We start from the raw sequence: 16,472 nt of genomic DNA on the forward strand, positions 1-16,472 counted from the left end.
ATTATTTTAAAGTTTAAAGGTCAAATCTGGTCAAGTATATTGTCTTAATTTAAAGAGAATTTTGTCATATGTACAGTACTACTTGAATTAATAGATACCGTATATTTCGGTGTATAAGTCGCACCTGTGTATAAGACGCACCCCCTAACTGAGAGTAAAATATCGGTATTTTTTATATCGTCGATGTATAAGACGCACCTTATATTTCATCAAAACAATGTTTTTTTTAAATTGTAATAAATATTATTGTAATAATATATTTTGTTATATCTACAACGGCGTCCTTTATTTAAGTTTTTTCTTACCAAGGCTCGGCCGCGCCCAGCCTCAACAAGTTGTTTCTAACTTGTTATTCATGAATTTTGCACCCGCAGCGCAACATCGAGTGCATGACCGTGTGTGTAACACGCACGTGTGTGGGCTAGCCTCGCTCGATCATTTCGGGAGGGCGCACGTTTTCACGGACAATCGTATTCGATTAGTATCTATGTATCCGAGAAGTGTGTACGCTAGGTCCATGCTATAATCACCTGGAGAATATACTAGTCGAATACCGTACAACATGTGGCCGCCAAGAAGGGCTTGTACGGCGATTGGCGATCGTGCGTATAACTTATAAATAAATACTATTCTAATCGTAAACGTTTAGAAATGAAATTTTATCGGAGCGCCTAAAACATCTCCATAATAAACAAATCTTTTCATCATATTTAGTATAACATCACGCTAAAATGCCTTGAAAACTAGGAAGAAGCAGGTTGCCGTTACGTTAGTACACTGTAGCTAGGCCTAGCCTACTCAGGCCTAGCCAACGAGGTGACGATATGTACACTCTGTGTGGTGAGGCATTTATGTTCGGTGTATAAGACGCACCCTTAATTTAAAGGTCAAATTTGCGTGTCAAAAGTGCGACTTATACACCGAAATATACGGTATGCTACAAGTGCATGTGAGCTTTTAGGTTGAGACATGTCTGTAGGCCTACAGGGAGTCAACTTGTGTAACAACTTTGTACAAATGTGTTTGTTTTATTACTAGTACCAGAATGTGTAATACACTGATTCTTCTACAGATACATTGCAGAACATGAAGATAATACTAGTCATATGGTGATGTTGCATACTTTTATATGTGAAAAGGAGATGTTTATGTCCCTATGCTTAATGTCCTCAATCTCCACTGGGGTCGTACAGATATACCACAGGGGATAAGAGGTGAGAAAACCTAAATACAGTACTATAGTAACTTGTCAGAAAGGGTAAATAGATTAATTCTAGCCCTGAAATCTATTATCGTATTATAAAAATATGACCTAGTAAATAATACCATATTGGCAAAATGTATGAATGAGAAACTGTTACATTTTTGATAAGTGATATTTATAGTTAATCATGACATTCAGTCATTGATCACTTCCTGCCATATTGTAACGTCAATTGAAATGGTGATAAACTCTTCAGAAGCCCCTCAACATCGTAGGTAATTGGAAGTTCCTGCTAAATGCTAAATGGGTGGAGATTATCCCAGAAAACAATGTATTACACTACAGTGCATACAGTAGAGTAATACCATAAACATAAAAACATAAAAATTATTCTTTTTTTTTAGAAATAAAGGAAATTAAGAAATTGTTCAGGGTTAACTACTCAGAATTACATCAGAAGGAAGTATAAAAAGGACAACAACATGATATACTGTAATTTAAAAATGAAACGAAATACAGCAAGATGGGAGGGGTCGGATGCAGATCTAGGGGTGTATGTGCTTGGGATGCACACTCCCCATATTTGACAGCTAGAAAATAAAATGTTGATATTTTTGTATAATAACATTACTATTATGTTAGTACTTTCAAATCCTTGATCTGCCCCTGAGTATGGTACTAAAGCCTAAGTATTAATTGAGTGAGTGAGTGAGTGGCCGAGCGGTTAGTGAGTGAGTGGCCGGGCGGTTAGTGAGTGAGTGGCCGGGCGGTTAGTGAGTGAGTGAGTGGCCGGGCGGTTAAGACAGTGGAACCGTAATTACGTAGCCATAACATCGGCAGGGGTTCGAGGCTCACTCACTCCATGGTTCTGGTGGCACAACGAGTCTTCTCGTATAAGGACTATAAACCGTAGGTCCAGTGTACACATCTAGCTCGTGTGCACTTTAAGGAACCTAGTACATCTTTTGAGACGAGTAGGGGGTTACCCCGGTGTATTAGTACATCACAGCCCCTGATCACCAACTGGTCCCTCTGAAAGACCAGTCTTTGACTGAAGAGGTTACCCAGTATAAATATATATTTCAATCTATTTCAATCAATTATATTTTTAAACCTGTAAACTAGGCCTTATTGAGAATTGAACTCGGGTAAGACTAGAAGAAGCTAAAGAAAAATTACCACTTGGTAGTTTGTGAGATTGGTAAATGATAGTCATTTTCTGTAATAGTCTTAAGGTCATCAGTACATCTCCCTGCAGCTATATAATGATTTAAGTTATGCTACATATGTTATAATAACAACAACATTTCTGGAACATGAACCAATTTTGAAAGTTGTAACAGAAAAGATTATAAATTAAAGTTTGCTTTCGATACATTAATCAAAGTTTTGTTTAAAAAAACTAACAAAAAAACAGCACAGACAAGATATTTAACGATACTTTCTAAAAATATTTCAAAAACAGCAATAAAAATTTGGCATCTTCTGTGAAAATAAAATCATAGTCGCAAGGTCGTTGACTTGACAGCCAGCGTTACCTTGTATAACAACTGGTAAATTTTGCTCAAATCTAAACTCGTAAAAATGTCTGAACACGAATTATGTTGCAATGGCGTTATAATTCATGTTCCAGGCGCATTGCAGGATAGCATGCGAATAGATAACAGATTTGTCACCTTTTATGATGGATGTGTTTTTATGCTTTGTTAATTAACAAATCAAAACTGCTGTAAATATTAAGTGCTGAGGTACAAACAGGTTAAACATGATGATTGGGTTTATTAGTAGTATTATATGAATTTAGAAATTATCAAGGGACATCTAGCACATTCCATACACAATACTGTACAACGTAAAAAAAACTCAACATACATCCATAGTAGTAGTAGTAGTAGTATAGATTAAATACCAGTGTGAACAAAGCTTAAGGTGTTAAAAGAGTAAAGCAATTAGTACATCCACAAATATTTTGACTCTAGCATGAATTTAATTGATTAAACGATTTATGAACCATCTTCTTGTCAAATCCATCACCACTAAATTAGATTCCATTATGACCTTCCTAAATACCTACTTCCACACTACAGTACATGCCTACAGATTAAATACAACATTTAATTTATATAAAAGTATTTGATTTTGAGGTAATTTGTCTTCCTTTACATGGGGTTTTGTCAGAGACACAAAGAAAATAGAGCGTTTTGCATCATCGATTAGTAAAAGCACATGATTTTGTACTCAAGAATGTTAAAATATGAAAATATTATAACAGATATTACTCCAACGCTATCCCTCACCCCCAATCCCCATAACCAGGAATGTTACAGTTTGGTATTGTATATAGTGTGGTGCTAGATCATTTAGGTATAGTTAATATAATTATTCAATTACAGTAGTTTATTACATTGTAAGCATACACATGTCCTCAAAAACTTGCTCAGATTTTGGGGATATGTTTAACCGATTTCTAACTACAGTCAGGCCTAAAGTCTCATTTGAAAGTTGATTCATCCATATTGTTTTTCCTAAAACCCCTGTTGAAAGTTAATAAACCATGATTTACAAGAAGATGTGTGAGGTAACCCTCTGTTATACACCACCAATGTATCTCCATACTAAATCAGCATTTGTAAAAACAAACTAAGCATCTTTTACTATCTATAAGTGTCTTTAATCAGATGGTATAAATTCCATTGATGTTGGCAAGCCAACTGGCCTGATTGAATTGTGTTAAGGTCTACCCCCTCTTCACCTTAAATCAGTCAAATGCTGTCTGATGGCAAGATTGATGTAAGATTTAAGAAAGATTGATTACAACATGCCCTTTGCTTAATAACTACCTTTGTGATTTATACCCCTGTTCACCTATAGGAGAAGACAGACGGCTTTAATTTTCAGCAGTTTTATGACAAGACTTGAATGTCATAAACTTGAAATTTGTTGTATGGTACACCACAATGTGTAATTATTTTATGTATTTAAAGAGCCCTTCCCCTTTCTTCAAATATAATGTAAACAAAAGGGGAGCTGGATCCTGAAAGATTTGACTAATATTACTTAGAACAAAGAGCTGTAGATCTGAGATATTTGCTGAGAGACATTGCTCTCACCATCAGATCAAAGCTATGGAGGTAAATGCTGATGTTAATGTTTATCTTATCATGTTATAGGTGAGCCATCTGTCCTAGTACTATACCCTTTCTGCAGCGTAACTTATACAATCTGCCAGAGAATATCTATATTTGCATGAGGCTTCCTACAGTAATAATGATTTTTCATAGAATGATGTAATTTTAATCATGATCTGTCAGTGTCGCAGACAAATAATGATGTGATTTTAATAATTGTTTGATCTCATTGTAGTTTGTATATTGCTTGTTAAATAAGAAATCTGAATCTTTATTAAATTTGTGTAAGTCATATTTCATCTACAGTAGTACACATGATTTTCTAAAAATTACATTTGAAAACATAATTAGTCTTTCCTTTATGGAGACATTGAACCTACATATACACTGTAAATAGCAAGTTCATTCTATTAAGTCATGATTTGCATTCCATTGGCACATTTGTTTAAAATGTCTGGCTACAAGTTTCCCTTTAGGGAGTCAATCGTCCATGATTTTGTCAACTTCACAACAATTTTCTTTTAACATTTCAACACATACCAATTATAAGGAAACATCTGCAAGTGTAAATGGTACTTTCATACATTTTAGCAATGTGCAAAATTAAATGATTATGGATTTCAATAACTAAATAAAAATATAAACAAAGAGGCTATAGAGCTATAGAGTATGTCCACACTAGGGTACCAATAAGCCCACAGTGGAGTTTAAACCCCACCCTAGAGTATAAGCCCACACTGGAGTAGGCCACCATGAGTATACGTCTATCTTCTTAGAGTAAGTCCAATTTAGAATATAAGTCCATCATAGAGTAAAGTCCATCATAGAGTATAAGTCCATCCTAAACTTAGTAGGGCATATAACCCCACCCCAGAGTATTATTAGGCAGTAAGTCCACTATAGATTACTAATAACATTATAAGAATAGACAGAAAAGAAGAACAATATTTGAAAAAAATGTTTACCTGTCTTCCAGCCTCATAATTATGAAGTGTCATCAAACTTGCTGCTGTGTCGCCCTCTTCAGAGGCATCAATGAAATCTTTTGCGAAATATTCGCCATACCTAATATTATCGGAGCATCCTCCCCAGGTAAAGTTCTTTTCCCCTTGACGTTTTCTATTATCACAACTGCATTCCATAAGGTTACCGCTACCACATGCCTTTGTGATATCATACATTATGCCAGCTGATGTCATCGCTTGTAAATATCCTATCTCCTTGTTTTCTGTTAAGAAAAATTAATTAATAAATAAGTTTGTATACAAGTTGAAAAGTTTCTTTTTTCCTTTTAAATTAACAAATTGTTGTATATGTAAATATTTTCTGAAAAGCAGAAAAAAAATACTAGATTTGAACATCACTAGATTAATTAGAAATATGAGCACATTTTAAAACCATGATGACATCATCAAAATGGAAGATTATAATGGTAACACTTGTGAAAGAGAACCATGTCATTGAAATTTGGAAGGAAATTGACCGAGATACACTCTTTTAATGAAAATTAAAAATGCTATAAATTTATTAGCTTAATTATTGATTTTGAAAACATTGTCCTGATAAATATCAGTTAATGTAGCTAGGCTGTTTATAAAGAATTCTTAAGCAGTCTCACAAAAAAATCAATAGTACATTGTCTGAAAATTGGTTCAAATACTTTCTTGTCCAACTAATAGTAATACAGCACTGTATAACTGTATCCTATCATCCAGGGTGACACTAATGTTTAAGGTAGAGAAATTGGAGCTGTCACTTCCAATTCCATACAAAAATAATTTTATGTGCTTCTGAAACCCATTGGAGAAACCTATAAATTGGAAAGGGAAAAAAGAATCTGGCGTCGCTATCATAATACAATTTTACTACATCATATCTACACAGTGTCACCTGTGAATTGCCGAATTCTGCTGCCAAAAATGCTCATAACAATGCCTAATCATATCGAAAAATGCAATTAATTTTTTACGAACTAGACACATTGCTATGTGTTAAGCCACATTAAGTAGTTGAAAAACACTCGGCTCAGTTTGTCTCCGATTTCATAGGTCCTTATTGCCTCAATAACTTTTTAACATTGTTAACTTTAAATTAAAACTATGTTGATACAGCAACACAGAGTTGATTTGACCTTTCAAAAAGTGACCTGAATTTGGACACCTGTACACAGTACTGTAGGTACTGCAAGGGTATAGTACTAGTATTAAGTTTCTGTTCAGGTTGGAGTTCATTTCAATTATTAATGCGGTAAAGTTAGTTACTTCTAATACCGGCATGTGAAAGGGTCTAAATGTCCAAACATCAACTTCTGTTAGACCACCTCTAGACCTCAAACTCAAGCATATACTGTGATCTATATGAAAGAGGTTGACTCTAGTCTATGCAGCAAGCATATTAGATTAAGGAGTCACCAGTATAGGTTAATCTCTGCCCCTACCGTGGACAGAAGAGTGCCATTTAGTGACTGCTTAATATGAAGTTGATATATAACTTCTAGTCCACTTTGAGATGGTTAATTGTATAAAAGTGCAATATAAACAATTCAGTGCATCATTTGTGACCTCTATTCCGTAAAGACTCTAATTTTGATTTTTGTTTCCTTTGCTATGACTCCTTTCACACAAATTTGTTATTTCTGTATAAATGAACTAATATTTTCTATCTTTTATAAGCATGTACAAATGCAAATTCATTAAAAAATATCTTTACCAATTATTCAAGTCTATATAATATAGAGTCTGACAGTTCTGAACCAACCATGAAACTTATAACAGGGCAACAAAGGGTCATTCCACTGTTCTTTTTATGATTATTTATGGTAAATACTGATCACCTCATCAGATGAATAGGCCTACTATAAAGGTTTCCTAAAAGATCCTTGTCAGACTCATGACATTATAAACAAAGTCAAAACAAAATCTTTTACACTATGACAATTGTACAACATTTTTAGCGTAAAAATCAAATTAGAATCATCAAGAAAAAAATGATTTTTCTTTGATATTCTGATGTCAGATGTTCACAATATCTACTTCCTTTAAAAGGAAATAAATGTTTGAATAAGGGGCTATGAACTTATAGCCAACTTATCACTTTGAAATAAATGATCTGATGAGAACCTTTAACATTTACATCAAAATGTAATGACCTTCTTCTTGTTAATATATCAAATGGCAGACAGTTTAGAAAAATATTTATAAATGTGTCCTGCTAGTTACCTGAAACAAAATAATGTGAAAAATGCTCGGAAAAAAAAATTAATGAAAAGAAACTCTAAAATACTTCCCACTTCAGTTGAAGTTAGGCCTGTAATCTGGTGGATTTCAGGATTAAAAGCATTTTCAACCGTCTAAGAATATCTGGTAATCCCTTACCCCTCTCCTAATCCTACAAATTCCTTTGCTAACGGCTTTTTGTTTAAAGTGTAAAAATAGACACACTGGTAGGTACTGCTAAAAAATAAAAATAGATGATGACGCTATTTGCTTCCTAACTTGATGCAATTTGTTTCCTTTACATCTACAGATATCTTTTCAGCTAATTTGAAAAAGATGTCCTCAAAAGAAGTGACAAGTAGCAACATTATTTCACACTAAAGCTCTGTCTACGTTATCAAACTAGTTTGACAAAAAAAAGTGTGATGTGTTCAAATATGGTAGTGATATGCCCAAATATGGTCACACCACATTTTTTTTGTCACATAAAGTTTGATATTGTAGACAAGAGAACTAAATGTACCTCCCTCTTACTTTTAAAAGTCTATTATTATGACATAACTACACATTTATGGTATATCAATCATTACTAACAAATTATTTGTTGTACTGTATAATATAATAATGTGAATGTCTCCAATTATACTTGTTGCATTGCGTGCAGCACATTCGTATCACATATCACCCTAATTATTGAATAAGATTTAAAAAATGATTGAGAGTTAGCGGTTATGAATAGTAGGCCTATAGGTTAATGTGCACTTTAGGCATTTCCCTGTACACCCTGTCAAAAAACTCATCAACAATAAAGAAACTGATGTTCAAATGTTGTTAAACACACTTTACTTCGAGGCTACCTCTAGTACCGAGACCATTTATCACGAGATGAAAAAAACAAAACAGAAAGCTTTATTTTAGAAGTGGTTCTTCTTTAAATAAGATACAATATTTTTTGGCACAGATGATAAAAAACCATATTCACGAGTAGGATGGTAGGGACAGGCCTGCTTTGGTGTTCTTCATTTTATAAAGCCTCTGTAGGTGTGGACAGAAGATTCAACACCAACCAGAGGAGAGTAAAATAGTTATCTACAGTAGGCTCATCCAGTAGTAGGATATGGACAGACGATCACCAACCATCAGGAGAACAATAGAGGAGAGAAAACGTTTTATCTAGGCTCCCTACTCCAGTAGGATATGAGCCACACAGGTGATTGTCCTACATTTAAAGGGTTTACTTGAGCTTTAGGAGTTCATTTTATTAAGCCTCTGCATTATGTGGTAGGGTGGCCTGTTCCTTTCCACGCTGCCTTATCCTCCCTAGTATTTTCAACCAGGTACCCATTTACAGCTTTGTAGACTGGGAGATGTCGGGAATTGAACCAGAGTCTCAACTCCTAAAACTGCTATATAAAACTACTCAAATTATGCTGATAGAGCTGCAAATGCTGGTCCTAAGGTTCTCCTGAGACATATTTTTAACATACCAGTACCTTAGAATGTGTTCCCCAAGACACTACATGAATTTTATCATAATCAAAACTGTCATTACTAAACATTTCTGATTCTTTATTAAAAGTTCCAGCTGCCAAGTTATATCTGAAACTTATAACTTAATGGGTCATAGGTGATGGTGTGAAAAACTCTCGCATAATTTGCTAGTAACTGATGTGGAACCAAATAATGCTCTATTATAGAATCCCAGAAGAGTGTATGCAACTCACATGGTTTTCAGTATGTTTCTATAGTTAATTCAAACAGCAGTAGGCTAAAGAAATAATCACACTTTCCGTGAACGTGAATTCTATAAGTAGTTAAGTAGTTCGTTTCATTGACAATTTCAAACTTTTAAATTTAAAACCATTATTGTCTCAAATAACAGTTATGTGTACAAATGTACAAATGATTTATAGTATATTTTTATGAATACATATTAAAATGTAGGTTTATCTTAACCATAAAAACAAAACTTGGCCACAACAAAAGAAAGTGTTCTCATTTGGTTGGAAGTGTTTAATTGGAAATTGCTATATATTTTCCTCCTAAGTGAAGGGCAAATAATATCAGTAAGTTATTTATTGGTTGATTTGATGTTCAATGGTAAAAAAGTGCATTTTCCCCACTAAAAAAAAAGCAGTTCAAAAGTATAATATAACAAGGTATATATATGTATTGAATTTCATTCTGTGCTTTATGGAAGTGGTTAGCTATTTTATTTCAATCATTATCCTTCTTGAGTGACATTTATGAAAAACAATTTGACTTTTATGTTCAAATCCAGAAGGGTACTTACCAACACAGTTAACATGCCCCATTCATAAATACACAGTGGTTTCATTATATGTACTGTACGGCACGTACAACAATTGGAACCAACTTCCGATATTGCGCGTGAATCTCCGTCTCTCGTTTTCTTAAAGTCCCGGCTCAAATCTCATCTTTTCTCTTTTTATTTCTCTCATCCTCTTTTGTCAAATCAATGGATTATGTTATTGGCACTACGGAAAATGCAAAACTTTTATACCATTCATAATCTTTAAAATCAAATTTTTTATTTTTTCTCATCCTCGTTTGTCAAATCAATGGAATATGTAATTGGCACTACGGAAAATGCAAAACTTTTATACCATTCATAATCTTTAAAATCAAATCTTTTCTTTTTTCTCCTCCCATTTTGTCAAAATCGATAGATTTTAATTGGAACTACAGAAAATGCACCAAAATCATTTTTTCTTTTATAACACAAAAACTTTTATACCAAGTTCTTATTTTGTAGATGTCTTAAAATGACTAAAAATCTAACCAGTCCTTGACTATTTGGGAGTGTCATAAAATCATAGCAAAACATGTCAAAATGAATCACAATCAATATTGGTAAACAATTTTAATTCAAACATTGTAGGTAGTAGTACAGTATGACCATGATACTACACTTTACACTAAGAGATGGAAAAAGCCTCTCCCTGCTATTTCTTATTAAGTATACACTTTAGTATTATAAAGTATGTAGATATCTGTAGTCAAGTTACCAAACAACAATGTATTTTATTAGGAAAAGCTAACACACAAAATTTAAAAAACATCCCACCTTCATGTTCCCTATAAAATGTTAATTATTTTTTAAGATTTTTTTTCTTTTCTTTTGAATTCGTGTTTGTATAATATAAATATAAAATTAGAAAAAAAATAAATAAATAATCATTTACGGTAATGAATGATACAGTTTATTTTAGAAACATTTGCAATAGAAACAATTATAGTCAGTATTATTTAATACTTTGACAACAGAACACTATATATTCACCCAACATAAATAGTACTTTAGAAGGCCTGTAGGCCTAACTAGTACCACTTACTATTTTAACTACTGTACATGCAGTATTTGCTTTTATAACAGATTTTATTCTGATAAATTAAGAACTGACAAAATTGTATAAAATGACTTATTTCCCAAATGAGGAAAGATAAATTGAACGCCTACATTTTAGTCTCTTCTTTGTAATTTTTATTCTCCAAGGCCTTTCTTCTCTGTTAGTTCTAGTGCCAGTTTTCACAAGTCTTTTATAATTTAATTTTTTTAAACATGCTCTTTAATGCATGAATATAGAAATGAATTTAAAGATATACTGTAAATGGGGTCCATAGTTAATATAATAATGTGAAAAAAGTGCTGCAAGCCACCATGATTTAGGCCTACTAGACCTACCCATCTAATAAAAATAAAATCTAGTGATGCACAATGACCATTGTCTTTAATTTCCACCAATGAAATCTCTGTGATGTGATTGAGAAAATGGTCAAGAAATTTCGAACAAAGTCATTTTTCCAAGCAATTGCTATTCTAACAAAGCTAAACTTAATAGCTAAGAGACATTAAGTTGCTCAAATGCTAATGGCACGAGAATTGATCGGAGAATTGGTCGTGTAGATTCAAAGAATATTAACGGCAAGTTTTGAGTTATTGCTATTAATACAGATACACAACTTTATTTGAACAAATACAATTTACATGTTTATTTGTTTATACAATTATAAATTTATTCATCATGGGACTGCTGACTCTTGTAGTTACAGTAATCTTATTGACTGACCAATTCATCATCAATTAAATGAAATAATGAATTACAATGGCTTGGATCTTTCTTTTTTTTTAGTTTTCAATAGAAATACACAATTTAAACGATTTTAGAAAAGCTAGTTAAAGAATAATTAGATGTTACATTAAAGCCATGTTTTATAAAATTACTATTCATCATCTCTAACATGTACCAATGTATTAGCACAAACAAACCAATAAGTATTTCAATGACGTACTTTAAACGGAAGTAGCACGCAAGATTTGATTCAAATATGAATTCAGAGAAATAATTGGCTCAACCTTTACCAGTACTTCTCTTATATTTCATTCGACCTATAATTGGCACGTCTACAAATGTAGAAACAGCGTTGCTAAAGCGAGTTTATGAAAACCGTGCTGAACTAGTACTTATAAGTTCCATTGTTTACTCATCACCGATTATAAAAAAGTAGAAATTATGATCCCTCAAAATATTACAACACATTTTTTAAACTGAGATGTATTATACTCATAATATATTATTACAGTAATGTTTTTGCCATTATTTATGTAATTTATTGTTTTCATGTTATCTGTTCAGCTGTCATATAGATTAGATGATGAATGATGTGTCATATTTACTGTCACGGCATCAGTTTTAGTTTAAATAAAAATCAACCTTCACAATCACTAGCAATCACAATTCAACACCTATTTTGTGCTGTTTTCTGGGTACCTACAATAGGTATAGTATTCAATTCAAATCTTACCTTAGGAATACAGTAGGGTGAAGTAGTGTATGATGCGAGTAAAAAAAATAGAAACATGATTTTCAAGACATATGCTGATTGTATATATTTCCACAATTTATAGATTTGTATAATCACTAATAGTACTTAGATGTTTGAATAGTCTGTTTATGTAATACCGTAATTTAAATCCATAACTTAATCTTTTGTTTAACCGATTCTTACTTTGGAAAAAGTTTTGTTGGCAACTACTGTAGTGTTAACTTTCATCAAAGCCAAAACTAATGTCACACAAGTACATTTGAGTTCACCAGGCTTATGATTCATGCATAATTTTTTGATCAAAATGTACTTATTTAAAAAGTCTTTAGTATGGTTTAAAGATTTAATGTATTGTTTTTTAAGAAGTAAGTGACAGTCGATTTGGGTTCTTTGCATGTTAAAACAGCGTCAATAGTCTTTTGTATGATAATTAATTCAACAAGTGAGGTATTGAATTCTGAAACAAAATCTCACAGAAGTTAAGAAGGTTGTTTTCTCTGCCATTTCTAAGGGATACGTACCATGTGGGGCATAGAGGAAGATGGGAAACTTTTTACAATTGATTGCCATACCTCGGATTACAGATTCTACCAGAAGTAACTACCTCTTTTGCGCATCACTGTCAATATTTCTTCTGATTATGTATTTTAGTCCTTGAAACAAGGTGTATCTATTACCCTTATCACTGGTATAATTAGACAAGGAATATCTATTACCATTTTGTTTGTAATTTGCCTGGATTAGTCATTGCCTACATTGTTCATTAATTAACTTATTGTAAAGTGACCCACTGTTTCACCATGAAAGTAGTGTACATAAATCTACTTGTTGAGTAACAACATGGTCTTGAAATAGACGAAGCGTCAACTAGGCACCAAGAAAGAAAATTATTGGCCTGCTATTTATACATTGTCTTTCGCCTACTGTATCTCAAAAACCTAGATTATGTACAGAGTTTAGTCGGCGGAAGTAAGACTCAAAGACTATTGTTACTGTTGACTCTTAGGGTATGTTCAGACCTACCGAGTTATGCTTTCGTATCACAGCCAAGGTCATATTTTAATGAGCGTCGTAAGAGCAAAGTGTTCAGATTCATTGCAACGAAGTTGCGTTACAAACGGATATGATGTCACTCGCTGGCGATTAACCAAACTCTAACGCACGCATAGACCTACCTTCGTTGTTATTAAAAGTAGTAGTGGTTGGTTTAGGAGTTACAGGCCTAGACCGAACACTTGGGCTCGGCATTATCGATTGGTTGTCAGCCATACCAACCAGCCGATCGTTTTGGGGTTTGGGTTTATATTTGGTCTATGACCTAAAATATCATTTATGGCAGAACAATTTTCAAATCCCGTACTTGCACCGGCTCCAGATTTATTTACTCGGTCTTTCGCCGCTTTATACGACGACCCCTTCAATTTCGTTTGGATATTAATAATCCTTCTTTATGAGGATGGCCCATTCTGCTAACGTGTCCGCCATGTCGTTGAACACAGACATCTTGTTGCCGGTGCTTTTACGCCAGTTTTTCACTTCCAACCGATCTCTGAACTCAGGGCTTCCCCACAATGAAATAAGGTATTTTACTTCGGTTTCTCGCCAATACGCACGCTTCGATGACATTTTAAATTAATTAATATAATATTAATAATACTGTATAGTGTAACAACAAAAGGTATGATTTTTTCGCACGTTCACTGATCACAACAAATGGATCAGCTTGGCTATACGATGAGGAGCACATGTCACGATGTGATGTGGCGAATATTGTAATTTGATTGGCTAGATATCTAACCTAGGTCATATTCATCGATGCGTGACTTTCGTATTGTAAGCGACGTCCACTAAACTCGTACCTTGAGCTTTCGTAGCATACGAAATATCAGTGTCGTACGAGGTGGCTTCCACTAATCTTTTCCTGGTTCAGACCTATGGACTTGTACGCCGCATACAATACGAAAGCATAACTCCGTAGGTCTGAACAGGCCCTTAGTGTGTTACCTCTCTGATTTTATAAACATATTTGCTTTAATTATGAGGAAAGAAACATTGATCACATACCTATATCCATTTCTGATCTTAAGGCAAATATTGCAGAGAACAGTTTACGATAAACAAATTCTGGAACTATTCACAGATATTAATTATCTGGTAATTTTCAATAAAATAAACCTATAATAAACTAACGTCATTCGTCAGTAAACTTATTATTGGTTTATGAATTTGTTTTCACTTAAATTATCTTTCTTTTTTTTCTTATCAAGGGATCATTTCCGATCTCTCATATAAAATTATGTTTGTTAAATTTTCAAAACTTACATAAACACTAGTATATAAATGATACTGAAAGATTTAATTGGGTGTTTTCTTGCATGGAATATATGACAACATTTACAAAGCCTTGTCTCAAATGTTTCCCTATGGATGCATTTATAATCACATGTCAAATTGACAAGGATAAACATCTGAAGAAATTGCTGAGGAAGGAAATTTATTTATCCTTTGATGAGCATGGCAATTTGTTTTATAGTTTGCAACAGCGGTTTTAAGGAGAATCAACTTTCAGGTAGCCTTTTGGGTGGGGTTCGAATCCCATACCACTTAACATGTGTCCTTGCTCAAGAACATATTATCATATTATTGGCACAAAAGTTGATATATATCAAAAAAATGCAGAATATGTCATATTTTCCGATTTATTATGATCATATTTCAGTATTGAATAATATTGAAATTAGAAAAAATATATCATTTGTAATATACTGTATAGTATCATACGGTACCCTAAGAAAAGGTTTGAAGAAAATGTGATTGCATTTTAAACTACAGCAATTTTGGTAGATAAGAAATCTCAATGGAAAAGTCTGCAATCTAGGTTAGCGGCACCCTGATATGATGACAACCCTGGTAAAACTATCAAAAGAAATAAAAGTAGAAATGATTCAATTGTATACTACTATGCTCTGTTAATTGTGATGACTTTATACTATTGGATTGGTTAAAATGACACCAATACATAGTGTTTTCAGCTCTGTGTACCAAGAAAAATCAAGAACACTGAAAATGATGTATCAAAAACAGCAACAAAATGTCCAACATACTGTATATGTATTCATGTTCACAATATTTATATTCACAGCTCTTTTTGAAAAAAAAACCAAGCATTTTAAAGACTGTTAACGGATCTACTACTAATTGAAATATAAATGTTGTTGGTTTGCGGTTAGGCAAATTACTATTTGAATTGGTTTGTTGTTCATTTCTCACACTTTCCACTTGTTTTTTTAACTTCTTAACACTTTGCATTACAACTCTACATAACTTTACCCTGAAAATCATTTATTAGCTAACACGGTTTTATTCAACGCATTTGGTACAATCACACAGAATGCCTCAGGGATATTTATATTACTTATACAAGTATTTTTTTAAAGTAATCCACGGAAAGTTTTGAAATATAACACCCTTGTCAACAGATTAAGACGTTTTGTTACCGGATGTTTCATTTGCCAGTTCCATTCAGTGAGTAGCACCCAGGTAGCTATGTCAACATTAATTTCTACAAAATATGGTATAAATAAAAAGCCTATCAAACTCCTACACAAATAGCTTAATTCTATAAAGTCAAAAACCTGATGAGAGTGACATACTTATTTTTTCTAAAGAAGTGGCTATTATACTTTAAAAACTTGGTATTTTACTATTGCAAGGGCCATAAATGAAACACTTAAATATATTCACTTACTACACTTGACTATAAATGCTTAAGTTTAAATCAAATCACCAAACTAAAATAAAGAAAACAAACATTCTTTCATTTTCCTGTGGTTGAAATATTTTTATTTTATTTGTTTGTCTTTACTTTCATGATTTGTTCTATTATTGACCACCAGTACTATGGTTAATACCAGCCCTGTTATTAAAGATATGTTTGGAAAAAAAATATATATATCACAGCGAAAAGTTACTGTAAAGGTAAGGTGACATAAAGTAAAAAACTAGTTATACCTATACATTGTTTGAAGGTTTGCGTGGCAGAATCAAAATGTTGATATAAAGTTTGTGGTACACCAT

The 16,472-nt window shown here is 33.0% G+C and overlaps 1 protein-coding gene across 2 annotated transcripts in view; it reads right to left on the reverse strand.

Annotated features, from left to right (window-relative positions):
• LOC140051226 (protein Wnt-7b-like) overlaps positions 1 to 16,472 on the reverse strand; it is a 41,670-nt gene that overhangs the window by 5,395 nt on the left and 19,803 nt on the right. For both annotated transcript variants that reach the window (XM_072096360.1, XM_072096361.1), the window contains exon 3: positions 5,298 to 5,560. In XM_072096360.1, coding sequence (XP_071952461.1) covers positions 5,298 to 5,560 — 263 coding nt within the window. The remainder of the gene's footprint in view (positions 1 to 5,297; positions 5,561 to 16,472) is intronic.

The sequence above is a fragment of the Antedon mediterranea genome, chromosome 6, assembly GCF_964355755.1.
Source record: "Antedon mediterranea chromosome 6, ecAntMedi1.1, whole genome shotgun sequence".
Classification (NCBI taxonomy): Eukaryota; Metazoa; Echinodermata; class Crinoidea; order Comatulida; family Antedonidae; genus Antedon; species Antedon mediterranea.